Source organism: Diadema antillarum, unplaced genomic scaffold (genome assembly GCF_040938485.1).
Source record: "Diadema antillarum isolate AM-2024a unplaced genomic scaffold, OU_Dant_1.0 scf00000014, whole genome shotgun sequence".
Lineage (NCBI taxonomy): Eukaryota > Metazoa > Echinodermata > Echinoidea > Diadematoida > Diadematidae > Diadema > Diadema antillarum.
Window position 1 is genome coordinate 1,537,818 of NW_027270903.1, and position 19,721 is coordinate 1,557,538.

At 37.6% G+C, this 19,721-nt stretch overlaps 1 protein-coding gene across 1 annotated transcript in view; it reads left to right on the plus strand.

Annotated features, from left to right (window-relative positions):
* Positions 1–3,694: 3,694 nt before the first annotated feature.
* The window catches only part of LOC139721734 (uncharacterized), a 52,018-nt gene continuing 35,991 nt past the window's right edge, over positions 3,695–19,721 (plus strand). The window contains exons 1-4 of the mRNA XM_071633058.1: positions 3,695–3,861; positions 7,720–7,851; positions 15,565–15,766; positions 18,714–18,816. Coding sequence (XP_071489159.1) covers positions 15,693–15,766; positions 18,714–18,816 — 177 coding nt within the window. The 5' untranslated portion in view covers positions 3,695–3,861; positions 7,720–7,851; positions 15,565–15,692. The remainder of the gene's footprint in view (positions 3,862–7,719; positions 7,852–15,564; positions 15,767–18,713; positions 18,817–19,721) is intronic.

The window sequence follows — 19,721 nt, forward strand, 5'->3', positions numbered from 1 at the left end:
TCTTGATATACTCTCCACTGTAAAAGTGAATATTAAGTGATAGTAAGGGTGTTTCACTTGCTTTTATTCCGTGGAATATCGACATCAACTACTGGAACATAAGGCAAGCAAAAATATTTGCATGCTTTTTTCGCACTAGTTTCTGGTTGCGTGAATGCGCGAAAATTTCACACAGCGAAAATTTCCACTTTTGCAGTTACACTTGTAGTAGGTTAGGTTTCTTACATATTGAAAAAGACATTCGATATATATATATATATATATATATATATATATATATATATATATATATATATATACATATATACATACATACATACTTTATTTGTTTTTTGTTTTTTCAGGTAGAGATCAGTGGATGATACCAAACGGATTTGGAGACCAGGCCACTCAGGCCTGCACCAATCAGTGACTACCGTTCAAACGGGAGAAAGACTTCCCATTGAACCCACGTTCGATGCCGTTCGATATTTGAAGTATGAACCAAACTGGTTCTGTCTCAGATAGGAAGACAATCGAGTCGATTATCTCATTGCATAATGACCAGCCATCTCTGTATTATAGGAGAAAAGTAGGCACTAATTACTTTTAGACCATATACTTAATGATACAGAAAAAAGGGATACGCGTATAGGCCCGAAATATAGCGCAAACACTAAATTTCAAAGCAAAATCAAATTTACGACTGCGTGGGCATGATAATATGGGCACTTTATATCTGGCGTGATAATCCAGAACTCAAACGACATTATACCGTACTCAAATAGGCCTACGATCACAGGTTTATCGAAATCCGGAAAAGTGATAAAATCTGCTTTCCATGCAGAGGGCCAACCTACACAGTTCAGGCCTACGGGCTCTAGGCCTATATGATAAAACTCTATATGCATTGATTCTAGACGGGATCAATTGACTAGGCGTATTAAACGTTTTATCGTACCGGTAAGGGGATTTCCACTTTATTCAATGAATAAACAAGGCCATGATAGACCAATGTTACAATCGAGGGCATAGATGTCAAGTTAAAAAAAAAAAATTATGAGTGAGATTTTCATGACTCAGCATCTCGGCGCGCGCGCATGTGCGTGAGCGAGGGAGCGAAAGCGATTGAGCGAGGGGAGGGTGTGTCCGCCCTCCCACAGTAGGGAGCTTTTTCACAAGCTGGTGCATACTTAAAGTGACTTATTTTTACTTATTTTGAAAGACAAAAGGGAAATATGCCTTCAATTGCAACTCTCACTTTAATCCTTTAAACTATGCTCCCAATGCGTGAGAAAAATGGGTGTCATGCGTGAGATCGTGAGACAGACTCTAAATGCTTGAGTCTCACTCACAATGCGTGAGACTTGGCAGCTCTGCGAGGGCCTAGGCTTCCAATCTTCAGATTGATGACAACTGAAATCGAACATCAAAGGCACTCTGAATCAGTGCATCCATAGGAACGTGTAAGAAATGACTGCAAAGTGACATCAAAAACTGCTGATACACATAGGCCTATACCCTTATTTGAGTGTTTCGAATGCATGTTTTGGGCTTTGACGATTAATTTCTTGGAAAATAAAATGTCTTCTCTTATTAGTGTTAATTATAATGTAGGCCTATACCATTTTATAGAATGCTGTCCATCAATGTCACGAACCCTTTCCGTTTACTGAACATAATCGATCTCTCCATCTATAGGTTCAACTTCTATTAGCTACATTTGAGGTCTAGACCTATAATAAAAGTTGATCGACCCCATGGCTGTGACCGAAAATATGCCTACTTGAAATAGTGAAACCCGAGAAACACCGGGCGTTCACTATACAGACATCGGGGCCCTATACTTCGGCAAACAATTTTGACAAAGAAAAATGTGAAGGATGAGCTGAGATGAACAATACACGTAGTACAGGACCTACAGTCTAAATCTGACCAAGGCGGTATACCTCCTTGATCTGACCCTCTCGATCTGTCGATCCGGGGGCCGAGGATCTAGAAAATATGAATGAACAATTAAAACCTGCTAGCTAGTTGGGGTCTATACAAAGTCGGCCGCAGGGCGGATACAAGAATTCCGTAAATAAAGGGGAGGCGCCTTTACTTTACAAAAGTATAAAAAAAAAGGGGGGGGGGGAGCGCACGCGCTCCCCTCCCCCACTTTTTTTTTTACCTCCGCCAAGGGAGGAGGTTATGTTTTCGTTACCGTTGGTTCGTTGGTTTATTTGTTTGTCCGTGTGCAAAATAACTCAAAATTAAAGTATTTGGATGAAACTTACAGGAAAGGTTGAGAATGACACAAGTTATATATGATTACATTTTGGTAGTGATCCGAGAATTTTTGGGGACTGTATGAAGGATTTTTGATATTTTGACAGGTAGGGTCAATGAACTTGGGAGTTCAAGCAGCACATCAGTTTGAGGTTTTCAAACTGCCAGCCAAATAACTAGGCCTATCTTTGGTTTCTGCTGGGGCGAGGCGCGCCGCGCGCAGCTGAGGGTTTATGACGTAACAAAGGCTTCTATTATTGGGAAATCGGGCGATTTTTCAGCATCACTGATCTCTATCTATGGAAGAGCCCAATGAGCTTTTCCCCAGTGGTGAAGAGGAGAAAAATCTTTTTATTTGGAAAGAGCAAGATCATTCGATGGAGAGTATTGGGCTGCTTGGCGGAGGTCTGCGCTCTCAGAGTGCTTTTCTAGTTTCTTTATTTCTTTTGTTTTAACAAAAAAATCAAACAGGGGGCGCGCGCCAGGTGCGCCCCCCCCCCCCCTGGATCCGCCACTGCTAATTATTTAATACATACCGGCAATTGATATTTCTTACACTGGCAATTCGGTTCATTCCGCAGCATAATTTCACCAGTTTTAGATTAGATTCTCTCATTGGAATACTATATTAACTCAGTGTATGACGTTATCCAAACGTTGGCCCAGGTTACACAGACCGCTTTACCATACACCTGCGGTATGGCCAAGATGAAAATAACTCGGACTCGTCGGGCATGCGAGATAAAATTGCGAATATTCACAGTAAACACTGGACTACTTAATTTCTCAAACAGATCAAACGGTTTGACCTCACTCAGCTTAATACATTTATTAAACGTCTATCACCTATTTCCACTATAGTTATCAAACTGCAGATTTCCCTAATCACGCAAACCACTTCATAGCTACTCAGCACCGAACACCTTCCGAAATTGTGTGATCAGTAGACAGTAATGAACATGGAGGTCTATTAAAGTTAATTCGATTACACCAGGGGCGAGAACAATGAGACAAAATGTCACGCTAATACTGATCTCGTGTTGAGCAAGTTTATTCAAAACTCCATTCAATTTCTTCTCTGCAGGCATTTCCGCAATAGATAAACGTTTTCTCGACGAGCGTTTAATAGTAGAAGCAAAGGCAGATATATATACGCGATATACTTAGAGTACACACAACCAGTAGTATTGTTCAATGGCGCAAACTACCGAATTGCTGTTTAAATGCAATCCATTTTATGTACACGTACAACTATATGGCGTGGCGTATTGAGCTGTGCGTGTACTTGTTGTATGGATGGAGACTGTATTGTGCGCAGGCATCTGTACTGTGATGTAGCGCATACTACATGTACACCACCGACCGACGACGACGACGTATGTATCCGGCCTGTCCCTCTGCGACAGATACGGCGACCCGTCACTCATATCTCAATGGCCGCCATCATGAGCAAGAGAGCTATGGCTACACAGTTCGTGCGAACGGAATTTGCCGATTGTAAACACCGATACCGAAAACTTTGGCGTTGATAATTGAGCCGTATGCGACTTCTCTTATATTGTGATTACACGGAAATTTATCTGAAGACATCGTACTTGTTTTCTGTTTGAGGTAAATTGCTGGAATTTCATGTAGTTTTGATTAAATGAGCATTGTTTCAGTACGTATCGGAGACTCTTGTGAGCGTGTGTGGGTCTACGGGATTCGTGTGTGTCTGTAGTCCCGTAGAAGAGTGGGTGCTCCTGAATGCGGAATTATGAATGTGTATAATGAACGTATGGGTCTAAGGCGGCAACAGCATAGGGAGCGGTGCAGTGCATTTCATGATCACTTTGATGGATATCGCACAGCCCAGGTGTTTCTCGTTTTTACATTATTATACCAGAACGAGACCTGTGATTCCAATTTTTTTATTAGTGCCTCATTCTAAATGCTTTATATTTTGGATCAAGATACACAGAAGTGAGCACATAAATCTCTATTTTTGTTAGCTTTTCTCCTGCTGATGCTCCATTTTCATCAATCATGTTTAGGCAAACTGCACAGCCCCCTGTCGCTATACACAACTTCAAGTGTTGCTTCATGGCGTCTCGTCGGCTCCAGGCTGGTTTCTTCAAAGTGTGTTGGCTTGCTCTTCTTCCTTGAATGTCTCTGATTTAAAAAAAAAAAAAAGTTAAGATAAAGCCGGTTGAATTCTTTTCTCAAAGAATTTTAATGCATCGACATAGGTCTAGACCCACTCTATATGGACCATGGTATATCTCCAATCCAGGCAATTAGGTTGACCGAAAGATCGGTCTGTATCTGTCCGTCTAGAATGTTCCGCGGAGACTGCGTCTGGCTTCACGGATCCCCTCCGTACATTATTGTATACAGACCGAAGTCAATGATTCCGGCTCCTGTGTGGAGCAGTCGCGCACAGATCAAACGTTACGATTTAAAAAACCAAATTTCAGACAGCTTTTTTACATTCAAACAAGTTTGACATGACATGACACATTATGCAGCAATATTTGGGGTAAATTTCTCACATTGTGCAGTCGAAATACAGTAACGCGGTTATAACGCAGAAATTTTATCCATATCGCAACATCGCCGTTCGCTAGCTGTAAGTCGCCATTTTGAATCTGTAAGCCAATCACATGCGAGGTTTTTCAGAGTTTTAGTAGAAAAAACACGTAGAAACTACCTCGCATGTGATTGGCTAATAGATTCATACTGTATGTTTCTGCACTTTGAACGTGAAGACGCTGGTTGATGTGTGTTTTACGTTGAAAATTCTACCAAAATGTTAGACTATTCATTAATCTGGTGAGTGTAGTGTATTCTTGAAAAGTTGATTTCACTATACAAGCTTAAAGGGAATGTAATTCCAAAGAACAATGTGAATTGAGTGAAAGCAGCAACATTAGTAGAACACATTATCAGTGAAAGTTTGAGGAAAATCGGACATTCAATGCAAAAGTTATGAATTGTTAAAGTTTTGGTGTTGGAACCGCTGGATGAGGAGACTACTAGAGGTTATGACGTATGAGTGGACAACAATATAAAGGAAATATAAAGAAAATTCATCAAAAATTCATTTTTCATGAAGATTACAAATTCCATCAATTTGATACTAACATATGTTAACGGTGGAAATTATCCCCATTGCTTTCTGAAAGCGGTTTATCAAGTGCTCTTCCATAATGCTGGAAAAGTGAATTTTTGTTGAATTTTCTTTACATTTTCTTTGTATTGTTGTCCTCTCATACGTCATAACCTCTAGTCTCCTCATCCAGCGGTTCCAACACCAAAACTTTCATAACTTTTGCATCGATTGTCCTATTTTCCCCAAACTTTCACTGATGTGTTTTTCTAATGTTGTTGCTTTCACTCAATCCACATTGCTCTTTGGGTTTACGTTCCCTTTAAATTTGTCGACCTAGGGCCGTGAATTAGACGCAATCGAGAAGGGTGAGGTACCTCACCCAATTTTCCATAGAGACAGTGGTTAAGAACATCCGCACAGCTCAGCAATGGGTACTAATACCTTCCGTCTGTCTACGGAGGAGAGCGTTAATGGCAAAAAATAAAAGACTCCTCCGGACAGACGGATCTTTCTGTCTAGGCAATAGGGAGCCTATCTGTGTCGTTATGACATAGGAATAGGTATGGCAACAACCCTGTTTTTCTATCAATAGATAAGTATATTTAAAATATCTCACAATTTGCCTGAAATTTTACTCGAAATTCTACTCCGAGTCTGAATTCCCAGGCCCGCAATGCGATTTGCGGTACACACTCCGAGATAATTGCTTTGAACGTGTGGGTTGTTATTTTGATGCACTCGGTTGCGCCGTAATTTTGAAACCAACACCCCTACCCTCCATTGACAATACGTGTGAAATGAATGTAAAACCGCTTTTCCTATAGGGCCTACACTATTGACTCACGCTGTACCACGTATAATGCATTCATAATCTACGGTATCATTGTTTTGCTGTTGATCTTGTTTATTATCGGGTTTTTCAGTAATATTTTGACATCTTCAAATCCTTAGTGAAGAATGCAAAACCACTGCGCATAGTCTCATGCGTGAAAGTTCATTTTTTACGCGCAATGCTATATAGAGGGGTGGTGGTTCCAATACATGGACAGTGTCGATGTGTTGGACACCTACTATATAATGTTGAGTGTAAAGTTTGCTACTCATCAACCATTAGATTGACCACCGTCGCGCAATGGCTTTCTCGCATTAATGAAATGGAAAGTATGTGTGTGGAACGGGGCGCAATATGCTTGAGCACTGGAACATAAACACAAATCATGAGAAAATAGGAGGGTACAGGCAGATCTAAATAACCTGAGCTTGAGAAAACGGGAGGGAAAAGAATTGAAGAAAATCCTCATTAAGTTAGTAAAATACACTATACACTGTAGGCCCTACATGTACAACATGTACATTGTAGACCGTTTACAGCATGTAATTGATGTTAACACTTATTTGTCATTCACTACATGGTGTAGATTTACATGCTTTTTCAATGGAGAACAGGCAATCAATTCAGATGATGAGCTTACAGCGGCGCACAGTAAAAATGTCACTTGCGTTTGTCGCTGAGAATTCTGCGCATATTATGAAGAAGCCATGCACACACCCAAAAAAAAATAAAGTAAAGAAAGAAAGATGACAAAATCACAAGCAATCTCAGGATGAAAAAAGAATTTCAGATGTTCTGTTCATCAACAAACTGGATGGCAAAATTTGATGTAATTATGGCTTGTGCTTTTCTGAACAGAATGTCTCCACGAATATTTTTGACACTGAGAGTGCCTGGAAAAAAGGGTTGTGTGTTGGAAGTGGGTTAAAAAAAGTTTATTCTGTGTAAGCCCAAGTACTTGTAACCTTTATATTATGGTGCTTGTTTTTGTATTATTCATCATACATGTTACGGACCAGCAGAAATGAAATAGAATTAGCCAAAAGAATTGCCTAAGCCTGTACTCTACGTAGCATAGACTTTGGTGTGAGAAAATGTCATCAATATTTCAGGAGGGAGAAAGACTTCAGTAAATATCTACTGGTTGGACCTAATTTAGCAAAATGTGACTTGTACTCATACATTGTAAATTGCATGTACAATGTTCATATTCTACGACATCTTTGGTCATTTCGTAATAACAGAAAAGTGATGTTTCAGATTTTTGTTTTTCTTTGTGCATACATGTATTATATACAATGTATATAAGGTACATAGTTTGCCAAGCAGTATTCTTATAATCTGTTATCTCAATAAGAAGTGCAGATGTGATGTTTTTTGTGTGCATAAATTAAAGAGAAGTCATTATTTTGTAGATCTACATTCACTTCCATCTTGAACCACTCTGTGAATTGTAAATGTCAAATATGCATAATGTATTTTCCAGAAACGAGATATTCATGCTTTCACTTGTTTTCTTCAATTATTCTCTTTTTTTATTATGCAGGATTATTCCTCATCCTTATGCCATTGCCCATTACTGCTGACAACTCGATTCAAATGATTTGGCATAAGCTGTCTTGGGTGTCTCATTACAACAACACTTGAATTTAATGAAACTGCATTACATTCTGATTGGGTGAGTGCCTACAGTAGCAAAAACATGCTTATTGTGTCTTGCAAGACAGATGGATGTTGATGTCATGCAATGCTAGTTCAAGTCATTTACAATGTAGTCTGTCAGATTCTGCTGTGAAATACAAATTGTAGCTACTGTATATGCCATGCACCTACAGGTATGTTGCGAGGTTTTAATTTTCACGAATTTTGTGAGTTGGGTGCTATTCAAAGATTTAAAAACGATACATGCAAAAAAAATATATCGATTCATCTCTGATCTTGACATGAATGTGATGTACACGCATACATTTTACAGATTCCCAGTATGTGACACATTCAACTTAGTGATAGACATATTAAAGATAGTACAAAGTACACATAGACTAGTAAAACAATTTACAAATTACGTTTTCTCCCACTCTTCTTCCCTCAAGATTTATTCAGAAAGTACAGCATACATGTTCATGCATATCGTAGAGTGATCTTGTGCTGTAATGGTGTTTATTGAATTTCAATAGAGAGCTATTGTTAGCTGTGCATGTTTTCTCCTGACTATTTTCAGGTACATGCATGGTGATTTATATTTCAATGTAATATAAAATGTTTATGTAATTGCTACTTCTCAGAGATGGAATATATCTAGGATTATTGGACTTTTGGTGTTTGAGTTTACTACAAGTAATTCTGCATAAATTAGATCTGTTGAGACCACAAAAAAGAATAGTTTGAATTACAAAATTCGACTTAAGAGGTAGCAAATGTAGGTACTGTAGTACATGTTTGCACGATTTGGTCTTTAAAAAAATGATTCTACAGTGGGAAAGTTAGACTTACAAAAACTAGTACATTTCCACTTAAATGCAGATTTAACTGCATCATGAAATGCCATGGAGCTACACTGTACAGTGTACACAAATTGTTGAAGAAGTGTTCACAAATTTATTCGACAAGGTTTGTTTTCCCCAAGGTTTCATAAGTTTGTAAAGTCTCAAGTTGTGATATTCATAGTAAGAGACTGTTTGCTCAGCAACCATTTGAAAGGATTTGGTTGCAGTGATTCACTCCTAAGGGCCAAGAGGCAAATGGCTGGATAGCTGCCACAGTCTACATGTACATGTACATACAATTGTACAGTGTACTTTCCATTGATTTCCTCCTTTGCATGATCAATAGGTTGTGCATCTCTTTTATGTATTTGCCTGCTTTATACTTTTATTGTTATTATTTTTTTTTAACATTAAAAAATGATTGTCCTTTTTTTTTAATTCCACGTTAGACTTCTCTGCACATGCTTGCTGGCATGTACACAGTACAAACTATGTACATGTACGTTAAAGTGTATGCACCTGTACAAAGTACTTTTGTGTGCTGTCACAATATTATGTGTACAGTATACTGTACCTGCCAAATGGAAAAAGCTGCTCATCTGAGCAGAGCCATTCACAAGGCATGAATTTTCGAAAGCTAATGCATTAGTGCTTTTTTTGTATCCCTCACCAAGGTGACAGACACAGTAGGTACAATGTAGTTGCCACACACTGAAGAGTATTCAAAGATGAATGCTGTGCTTGCTTTCAACTGTGCGAAAGAAAGATCGAATCTGTATTGTATTGTGTACTCTCTTTGTAAGCCTCAATAGGTACATGTACAAGAGTTTATGAAATTGAAGGTGACACTATCGCAAATAAAGTTGTTTGAATGAAAGGAATTAAAGGTTGGAGATACGGGGTCAGTGAGAATGTGCATTTTGTGTCTGTCTGTGTGTGTGTGGGTGGGTGTGTTTACATTTAAATACTCCTGTATGTAAAATAAGTTTGTGTGAAGGTGAAGTGCTTGTACTGGTTTATTACTGGTATTATAATGAAACTCTTTCATAGCCTCCCTTGCCGTAGAGAGGTAGTTGTACATGTAGTGTATAGCCACACCCTATAACAGGCTTCTATCTTAAAGCTTAATTTTTCAAATATGTTATCTGATGTAATTTAGATCACATCAAATTTATTTATTTGTGTGTTTATTTTCACTTCGACAGGTCCGAGGGATTTTGATTTAATCATATGAACAAGTAACATCAAACATAGCTGTACAAACGTACATGTACACAGTAGTAGCTGAATGCCAATAGAAAACTCGCATGCCAGAATTGCCCAATAGTTATTATAGTTCCAGTTGCTACATACAAGATATCAGATTTTAGTGCACATTATCCAACACTTGCCTTTTTTTTATCATGTTGCACATGTTAAGATGATGGACAAATTGCTAATAGAAGCAACATTTGGATTCGGAATGTAAATAATGAACATTATATTTTGGATAAAAAATTTATCCTCTAGTGATTGGTTAAAAGAGCTTCACGTGATTATGGGTACACTGTATTTTCAGCAATGTCAGAATGTTGCCATGTTTGATACTACATGAAGTACTATTTGCAAAATTATGTCACAAAGCGATCCTGAAATTGTGCACAGCTTTGTACCATCACACTGTGAAATGTAACTTCTCTTTTTTTTCCACAAAACAATTGTGACATCGCACACTGCGTTGTACCGTCCGTCTGTGAAATGTAACAATTTCTAACAAAACAATTGTGATGTCACAAAGCAAGTTTGACATTGTACACTGCTTCATACTGTCACTCTGTAAAATGTAACAATTTGTAACAAAACATATGTGACATCACAAGGCAATTCTGACATTGCTCACTGCTTCGTATTGTCACTCTGTGAAATGCAACATTTTTAAAGAACGAAACAATTGTACCATCACAAGGCAGTTCGGACATCTTGTGTTACTTCTTCAGGTCACCGTAGAGCCCCTCACAACATCGTATCCACGACTTCTCGCCTCACATTTTTTTCCATTTCCCCCCTTCTTTTATTTAAATTTTTGATCCAGAATATTAAACAAATATACTTTGCCTAATTTTGAGTTCCTAGTTAGAACTACAAGCTGTATAGGCCTCGGTGCCCCCAAAAGAGCTACTGAGTAATCACTTCGGGGCTGTGCTCCTCAGTAAATAGTTTTTTTGGAGTCACCTCTGCCTCTAGTTTTAATCAGAAACTCTCATGGCAAAGTATATTATGTATTCTATGGGACAGTTAGGTGAGTACTATTTACTACTAACATGCTCAATGCACACTAGCACGAAGATATTCTGCAAATTGTACATGGAAAGTCTTTTTCAAATTACCTTCACTATTTGGCTTGAAGTAAACTGGCATTGCCATTGAGTAATCCAAGGTGTACATGTATACAGATGAGCCCCCAAAAGAATGAAGAGCACACATATTCATCCTCCCCATTATGAGTACCATTATTTTTTCTTTATTTTTTTTTAAATGTAATACCATGGCATTCCATGTTTAAGTTGGAGCTATTACAGTGAGAGCATAAAGAAATAAACAGAGAAGTTCTGTTTTAAGAATGAGAGTTATGGGATTTCCAGCTTCACGTTTTCACCAAACTGATATTGGTAGCCACCACATACCAAGTATTTGATGAGGCATTGGTGTCATCACCCTATCTCTCATTGATTTATTAATATTGTATTTACGGAAATCATGTTTATAAGCAATATGGTGATTTGTATGAACTATGATCTCCCCTCCCCCCTTGACAATCACCAGTCATTACTGCAAGACAATTGAAGCAGAGAATACAATTTGTCATTTTTAGTACATTTCAAAATTAGAATTTAGTGAAGATTTATGCAGGACAGGAGACTGGCAGCAAAACCATATTGTTATTATTATTATTATTATTATTATTATTATTATTATTATTATTATTATACAACGCCAAAAAAGGTCCAGATGAGAGTGATCTCGATATCAAATGCAATCCAATGGTACCATTTTTGGAATATGTTGATGAGTATAAACCCCTGTACAAGATGATAATCTTGAAGAGCCTGAGACACACGCCTGCCCCCATGAAGCATACATACATGTATTATTATTATTATTATCATTATTGTTGTTGTTATTGTTGTTATTATTATTATTATCATTATCATTATTATTGTTATATTATTAATGTATTATTATTATTGTTATCACCATCATCATCATCATTAAAGTTTCATAGAGACATACACATAAAATAAAACAAAAATTGCTAACTTTGTATTATACATGCAATTTTATGACCCTTTCACTGTTGTTTGCTTTATTCTGCTCTTTTTATTATAGCCAAGTAGACATTCAGTGAAAATGCATGTACACTAATACAACCAAAGTTAAAGATAATAAAAAGTTTTGGTACCTCAAAAGCTTCCCTGAATTTCCTTGTCTTGGTTTGTGTTTCAGGTTAAAGTACGTTGTCTGTGAGAATTACTTGCCCCAAAGTGCTCTCATGTCTTAGTAATCATGCAATAATGGTTTCGTACCAGAGCCGACGCTGTACAGTGTCGATAAATATTGTACGAAACCACTGACTGCGACCAGCAGCGTGCAGCCCATTGTACGCATACAAGTGTAGCTAACTGCGACCAGCAGCCCCATACGCATAGCGTAATGGGGCTTCGCATTGTAGCATTCAGGATCATGACAGAATTAGTATCGCGGGTAAATGTCAACTTAAAATCCAAAAATTTCTTTGATTTGAAGACTTACCAATTAAGTTGAAGTATTGAAAACAGGCTTCGAACAACGTTTGGTTCTGCCAATAGTCCCTTTCTGTTCGAATTGATGACTGAGTGTGACTCGGTCGAGAGGACCTTGGGAGAGCTACATACACTGGATACCATGGCCAGCGCATGCGCACATAAACATCTTATCCGTTCATGGATTTGAAATTTGTGTGCATGTGATGTGTTCGCATGCACTGGCTGTAGTATTCAGTGTACTGTATGTAGCTCTCCTCAGGTCCTGTCGACCGAGTCACGTTCAGTCATCAATTCGAACAGAAAGGGACTATAGGCAGAACCAAACGTTGCCCGAAGCCTGTTTTCAATACTTCAACTTAATTGGTAAGTCTTCAAATTGAAGAATTTATGGGATTTTAAGTTGACATTTACCCTGCGATACTAAATCTGTCATGATCCTGAATGCTACAATGCGAAGCCCGATTACGCTATGCGTATGGGACTGCTGGTCGCTATTTGTATGGGGCTGCTGATCGCAGTTAATTGCATGATTACTAAGACATGAGAGCACTTTGGGGCGAGTAAGTCTCACAGTGTTAGTTATATGAAAGGTACTTTAACCTGAAACACAAACTAAGACAAGGAAATTCAAGGACACTTTTGAGGTACCAAAACTTTTTATTATCTTTAATGTGTACATGTACATTTGTATGTGTACACGAACATGTACAGTATGCATTCTAGCCTAGAAGGTTTGTAGAGGTTGAATAACAACTGTTTGCTAAAGCTTGTTATCATGTACACTGTACCTTTGAGAAAAGGAATAAAATGTATAAAAACACTGTAGCAGAGAAGTACAGTATGGTTTTTATTTCTGATGAAGTTCAGAGTGCAATATTTTATAATGTATGTACAACGTTTGTATATGTTATAAAGATATATGACAGAGGAATTTTATGGTGTGGTAATGGTTGTATTATGTTTAAATTTGTTTGTGGTGAAAATGTAAACATGTACAGTACATACAGTATGATGTCTATAAAATCCACCATCGTACTACATTGTATTTCCACCCACCTGGACATTCAGAGAATTCTGAGAGCAGAGATTGGTTTGAGCTGATTTGTTGCATCATGTTCAGCAATCATAGAATAGTTTTAATTGTTTTTTTACATTGTATATTTTGCTGAAATAAATGTGATGAAGGATTTTTATAGGAGCCCAAGCTCTACTGCAAAAGGAATTGTACAATAGAATGTAAATCAAATTTGGCAGGTACTGTACAGTAATCATGCAGCCAGAGCAGATGATAAATACAGAAGCATTACATTTTTGAATAACCAGTCCATAAGAGAAATATGGGCACTGCAGCAGAGAGATACGGAGAGAGAATGAGAGAGAGAAGTGGAGAGGGAGGGAGGCACATGACATCAGTAGTCAGACAGATGGTGAAGGGGAGAGAGAGGAGGGTTTTTTATCAGGTTTTTTTTTTTTTTTTGGTTGCTTTTAAAGGGATTGTACAGTACTGGTTAAGGTAAGGGATTCATGTTTTGAACATTTGTAAGTGAGATAATGAGAAACCTTTTTATGAAATATGAAAGAACATGTAATTTTAAGAAGGATTCAACGTTTATTTGATGAAAGTTGGTTTTGAAATGGCTGAGATATCCAAAAAAGTGATAATAATAAAAGGCGACAGGCCACAACTTTATTAAGATCTCTTTGTTTCACCTTGTTTTTGGATATCTCAGCCATTTCAAAACCGATTTTCATCAAATAAACTTTTGATACCCCTTGGAATTGCATGCTCTTTGACATCTCATGGAGTGGTTTCTGAATATCTCGCAAGATGTTCAAAGCTAAATCCTCACCTCGACCAGAACTGTACACACCCTTTAAAGGATATTGGTCGCATGACAGGTATAGTTCTATCAAGGTATGACTGAACAAAGTATAGACTATATGTACAAAAGTATGTATGTTTATTTAGCTTGAAAAAGGAGCATGCATACCAATCTGTGTGTATTTATGCACTGCATAATGTGTTGCTGGTACATGTACATGTAGCACTTTTGCATGATAGATAATTCCATAAATAAATGTGACACAATTCATTCTAAATAACATAGTATCTCCGAGACTACATGTCCATACAGTGTATACTTATGATGCTGTACATGCAAAAGAAACTGAAAGTAAACACTGTCATGTTTCGAATACTAAACCCATAAACCCTGTGGTTATAATAGTGTATGTCTGATATTTGTCTGATTTTTGTTTCGAGTTTTACTGCCTAACTGGCATTTTCAATCAGGTTGACTTTCTTTTAGGTGTATTAATAATGTCTAACAGAATCAAAATAAATTTATGCAGTTTTGCAGTTGCAAAATATTCTTACTGTTCTGCAGACAATGTAATCTGCATGTTTATTTTGTAAGTGTTTCTGATGGTTCATGCCTATAATTCTATCGATGTCCTGTATCTCATAAATATCATCACAGTCTAAGCTTCAATGCTCATAAATGTGTACATTGTTCACTCGTAATGCGGTATTGTGATGGAAAAGAAACCAAAACCAAGTTAAATGTTTGTAATACTTAACCTGTAAACTTTGTGGTTATAATGTCTCAGATAATATTGTGATTTTTACCACACTGTTGCATTACTAGCTGCAATTTCATTCAAGGCAACTGTTAACTTTTACTGTGTGCTCACCCCAGACCAGGGTCAGATTCATTGTTTATGCAGCTTTGTAACTGTAGGCATTCTTAATGTGCCATGTATGCTGCTGTGCATGTTTGCACAATACACATAAAATGTCGCGCCCTCCTGTATGTGGCTCACTCTCTGCACAAGGGCACTGATTATGCCGCGACGATGTGAACAACATGTACATTAGTATGCTCCGCCGCCATCCTGTGTTCAGCTCCAGTGTGAGCATACAGTGCGAGTCATTCTCTGTCCTATGTCGTTGTGCATTGTAATTGGAATGTGTGATTCTGCTGCAGTGTATGGAGTGCCTCTGCTTGGAGTGCACTGTGCGTGTACCAGACATGCACAGTGTACAGTACATGCACTGTGTATGCCATTTCATTGCTCAACACAATGTCCCTAATATGTATTCTCCCTGTTCTTGTTATGCAGGAGCAAATCAAACCAGTGTTTGCCATGTGTGCCTTTTGCGGCACAAACCGCCAGACATTTTCAATATCACCCGGCACAACACTCTTACTGCTACTCAGATGTAGGATAGCCATTTTCCAGTCTTCGTTATGAGCCAGCCACTGTTTGACCCTTCACCTCTCATCACGGATCGTCACAATGTAGTCATGGCTGCAGGAACTGAGTGAGTGGTTTTCAGTAGCCTCTGTTTACTTAAGCTTCTTACGCTAAGTCTAAGACTGCCTTGAGATACAAATGTATGCAAGAAGTAAGAGCTAGATGCATCAGGACTGTGATGTACGGTGTACTTCACTTTTAGTCTTAGTGCATTATCCATCCAGTATATGTACTTTATAGTGTATTAGTTGGAGAATTTGTAAATAACTGGGTTCATAATTGTGAAACTTGTAGGGTGTAGTCTCTTATCAAAGGCCTTCAAAGCATTAAAAGTGTACCCTGCCTTGTGTGTGGAAAGACTGCTTTTACGGTGGCACCAGATTAATTAAGGCAAAGATTATTTTAATTTGAAGGAGGAAACAAGATGTAATGCTGTTGTTGATATTAATTTAAAGATAATATTATTGCTAGAGCAAGCTATCACAAAGGTAGTACAAAAATATTTAAGGTTCTAAATTGCTGTTTTAAAATACATGGCTGAAGTTGGCACAAAGTTTTCATGTAGACATATATCTGATTACGTGCAGAGGGACTTTGTGGTTTGTTGATTTTACATATATGTCGTTTTGGGGTTTTCTTTAGTTAAAAGAAATTACATAGAATCACATGCAGTTTTCTTTTGACAGGTGAGTCCATAGATATGGTAGAAAAGGGGGAAACTAAAAAGGATGCATATGTTTTTAATGAACACAAGTTGCTTTGATTCTAATGTGTCATGAAATGGAACTCTCCTCAGGCAGTATTGAAGCCATTATAGGTTGTCAGTAGATAATACTTTACTGAATATTTTGATATGTGAAACTCACCAATTTTTCCCAGTAACCCTATGTGTCACGACAATGTCAGATGGCACAAAGTGGTTAATGATGGCTACTTTATCAATGTCATTTTTTTTTTCTATGCAGCTATACTGGTACTTATGACAAGATGTATAATAGATTCTTTCTATTATTGCTCTTTCAATGTAATGCTTGCAAAATTTAGGCTAAGATTTGGGGGATTGGATGTATCACACTGATTATGTTCTTTAAATTCTGTTTGCTTTTAACACTATTTCAAAAAGTCATTATCCTTTTGTCTTTAGGGAAGATGAGTCCCATGGTAGATCACAGAGGAGCAATATTTTATGACCAGTGTTCATTCAGCAACCTCTTTGTGATTCACATTGAAATATTTGTGCCGAAAATTTATATTCTCTCCAAAACTGCCTGTAATCGAAACAAGCCAGTACTTGTATTGATGAAACTCATCTCATGTCATCTGTTCATGAATTACTTCTGCATAACGTTAATGACTTTAAAAGCCATACGATCTACTTCTTTTAAAGGATACTTGAGTAATCATAATGATAGTTCTGTTTGATTTCCAGTCTTTAGATATCTATTGTGGTTTAATTTCTCAATGAGAAATCATCTACCAAGGGTACTACAAGAGTGGCAACACCATGCAGAAAAATATCTGAGTTACGCTGTATATATTGACTTATCTGGTTTTGTGTAGCTCACAACGTTCTTTGGATAAAAAGCAGTACTGTATAAAAGCAATGGGGTATTGTCTGGATTTGAAGGTGAAAATGGCATTTCTCTGCTTGATTTAAGTAGTTGTACTTGAATTACTCTCTGTGCACAGAAGTGTCATATCCTCCTCCCCCAATCAATCAATCTGCTCAATCAAAACTTATTTCAAAAGGGAGGAAATAAAGTACGGTATCCCAAAACTTTCAAAAGTACAAATGTATGTGTACAGGTTACATTGGATACATACATTGTACACAATCTGTACACATACATGATATAATGTGTACATGATTTTTAGTTACAATGTATATACAAAGTAGCTAAATCAAACAAACAGTGTTATGTTGTACTACTGCTCATCATAGGGATTTTGAGTTGTAATGTATACATGCTGCTAAATCAAACATACAAATGAGCTAATTGATATACATGTACAAGTAGATGATTTTGTGCTCTGTAAGTTTGTGCCAGAAATACATGTATTGCAGTTGTGTTGTACTAACCAGAAACTGCTCATCATAGGGATTTTGATGTGCACTAAAGATACGATGTAGGAACCAAAAACAAATGCCCCCTAAAAGAATTAACAAAACAAAAACCAACCAGCACACAAAATGAAAACATTTCCATGTGCTCTGAATAAGCAAAAAATAAAGGTATCGTCACATTGATGTGATGACAACATTTGTTTCATTTGATGCTTTTTACCTCTTTATGGCAATCGTCACTGATTGTTGTTTTTTTATGTTTGTGTTTGCATTAGTGGAATGATTTTGAAGTTTATGCAGCAGATGATGAAATTCATCTGTGAAATTGATTGTGCCATGTGACAGACCTTCCAACCGTTCTGAATTTGGAGGAAAAAATCTGAATTTTGACCTTTCCTAGATTTTACTGTATTTCAGTAGGAATTTTATCTTGATAATTTTGCTCTACACTCCTATGGAAACTGTTCTTTCTTTCCTACTTTTGAGCCAAATCATCAATGTTTTTCAGTCAGAAAGGTTAGGAGGTCTGCATGAGATTGTTCTTCAGAAAAAAAAAAAAAAAAACCACTCATACAACTGTAGTGCATCTACTCTAAATTGCCCTTGTAATATCAATGCCCAGAAGCAAATTTTGGTGTCTTAAATCATTAAAGGAAAGGATAGCATGTGAGCAGCATGCCCACACCATGCACAGATGGAGTCATGCCTGAAATCAAGAGGATCATCTCTCTTTGTTTTTGATATTGCCTCCCCCCCCCAAAAAAAAAGCCCCCTCTGTTTATAGTGACATTAGAACAGTCCCGAGATCTCTCAAAGATTGCGATTCTGCACTAATGAGGAATCACTGCTTGCACATATCATGCAGTCTTTGTTATTGTACAGGCATAGCAGCTCTCGTTCTCCTTGAATTTCACTCAACTCTCATGCCTTTGCCTTTGAACCCCCCCAGCATCGTTGAAGCTGTGGATGACCCTGGAGATGCAAAGACACACAGCCTCCCAACCCAAAACACCCACACATCAGTGCCGGTGTATCGCGGACTACCTTATCAGGTGAGCTGGGTATGAACGCGGCAGTATGACTCAGTGCTCCTGTCGAGTGTGTAGCCACGTGATCTCTTTGGAGCACTCTGGTTTTACAACGGTACAACCGTCTATTTTCGTGCACGAACCATCTTAATTTTGAAGTCATTCACTTTCTGTATCGGGCATAAAATCTAACCACAGTAAGCTGGGCGAATAGTATAGAAGTGTAAACCAGTGACAGTGAGATAGAGGCATGTCATGGTAGTTTTGCTTTCTTTTTAATGGGGCTGTGCCTTTATGTAAATTCTGCCAAGTACAGATTATACATGTAACTCTGGATGTGTGAAAAAGATTTTTTTTTTTTGCCTCAAATGTCTTTTAGATGTTCCTATTTCAAGTTAGTTTTTTTTTTTTCTTTTCTTATGTATCCATGGGTAATAGTTTCATTAGTTCATGTAGTTACATTCAAAGGCAAGATACATTGGATGTTGCTTTGTTTTTGTATTTTGTTTCTTAGCCACAAGATGCTCTTTATCTATTTCATTGCCTACATGCTGATTGTGTTGACATGGTTCAAGTAGTGAAAGAAAAAACAAAACATGGATACAGAATGTTTAGATCGACCAAAGAATGCCAGGAATACAAAGGATCAAATAGTGAGATATTGTTTCATCAGCCATTCATGGTTATAGTCCAGTTGCATTCATAAATAATTTAAAATACATGTAACCGTAAAAGTAGTTATTTTTGTGCAAGTAATTCTTCAGCTGGGGGAGATGAATGTCGCGTGTTTATAATACTGCGGAATCAAGACATTTATTAGTGGAACGTATTGTGTGCAAAAATATTTGTTTTTACTTCTGCCCGGATTTCTAGTCGTGAAAAATGCACAAAAATTTCCACCCAGGGAGAATTTCCACTTTTCCAGAACT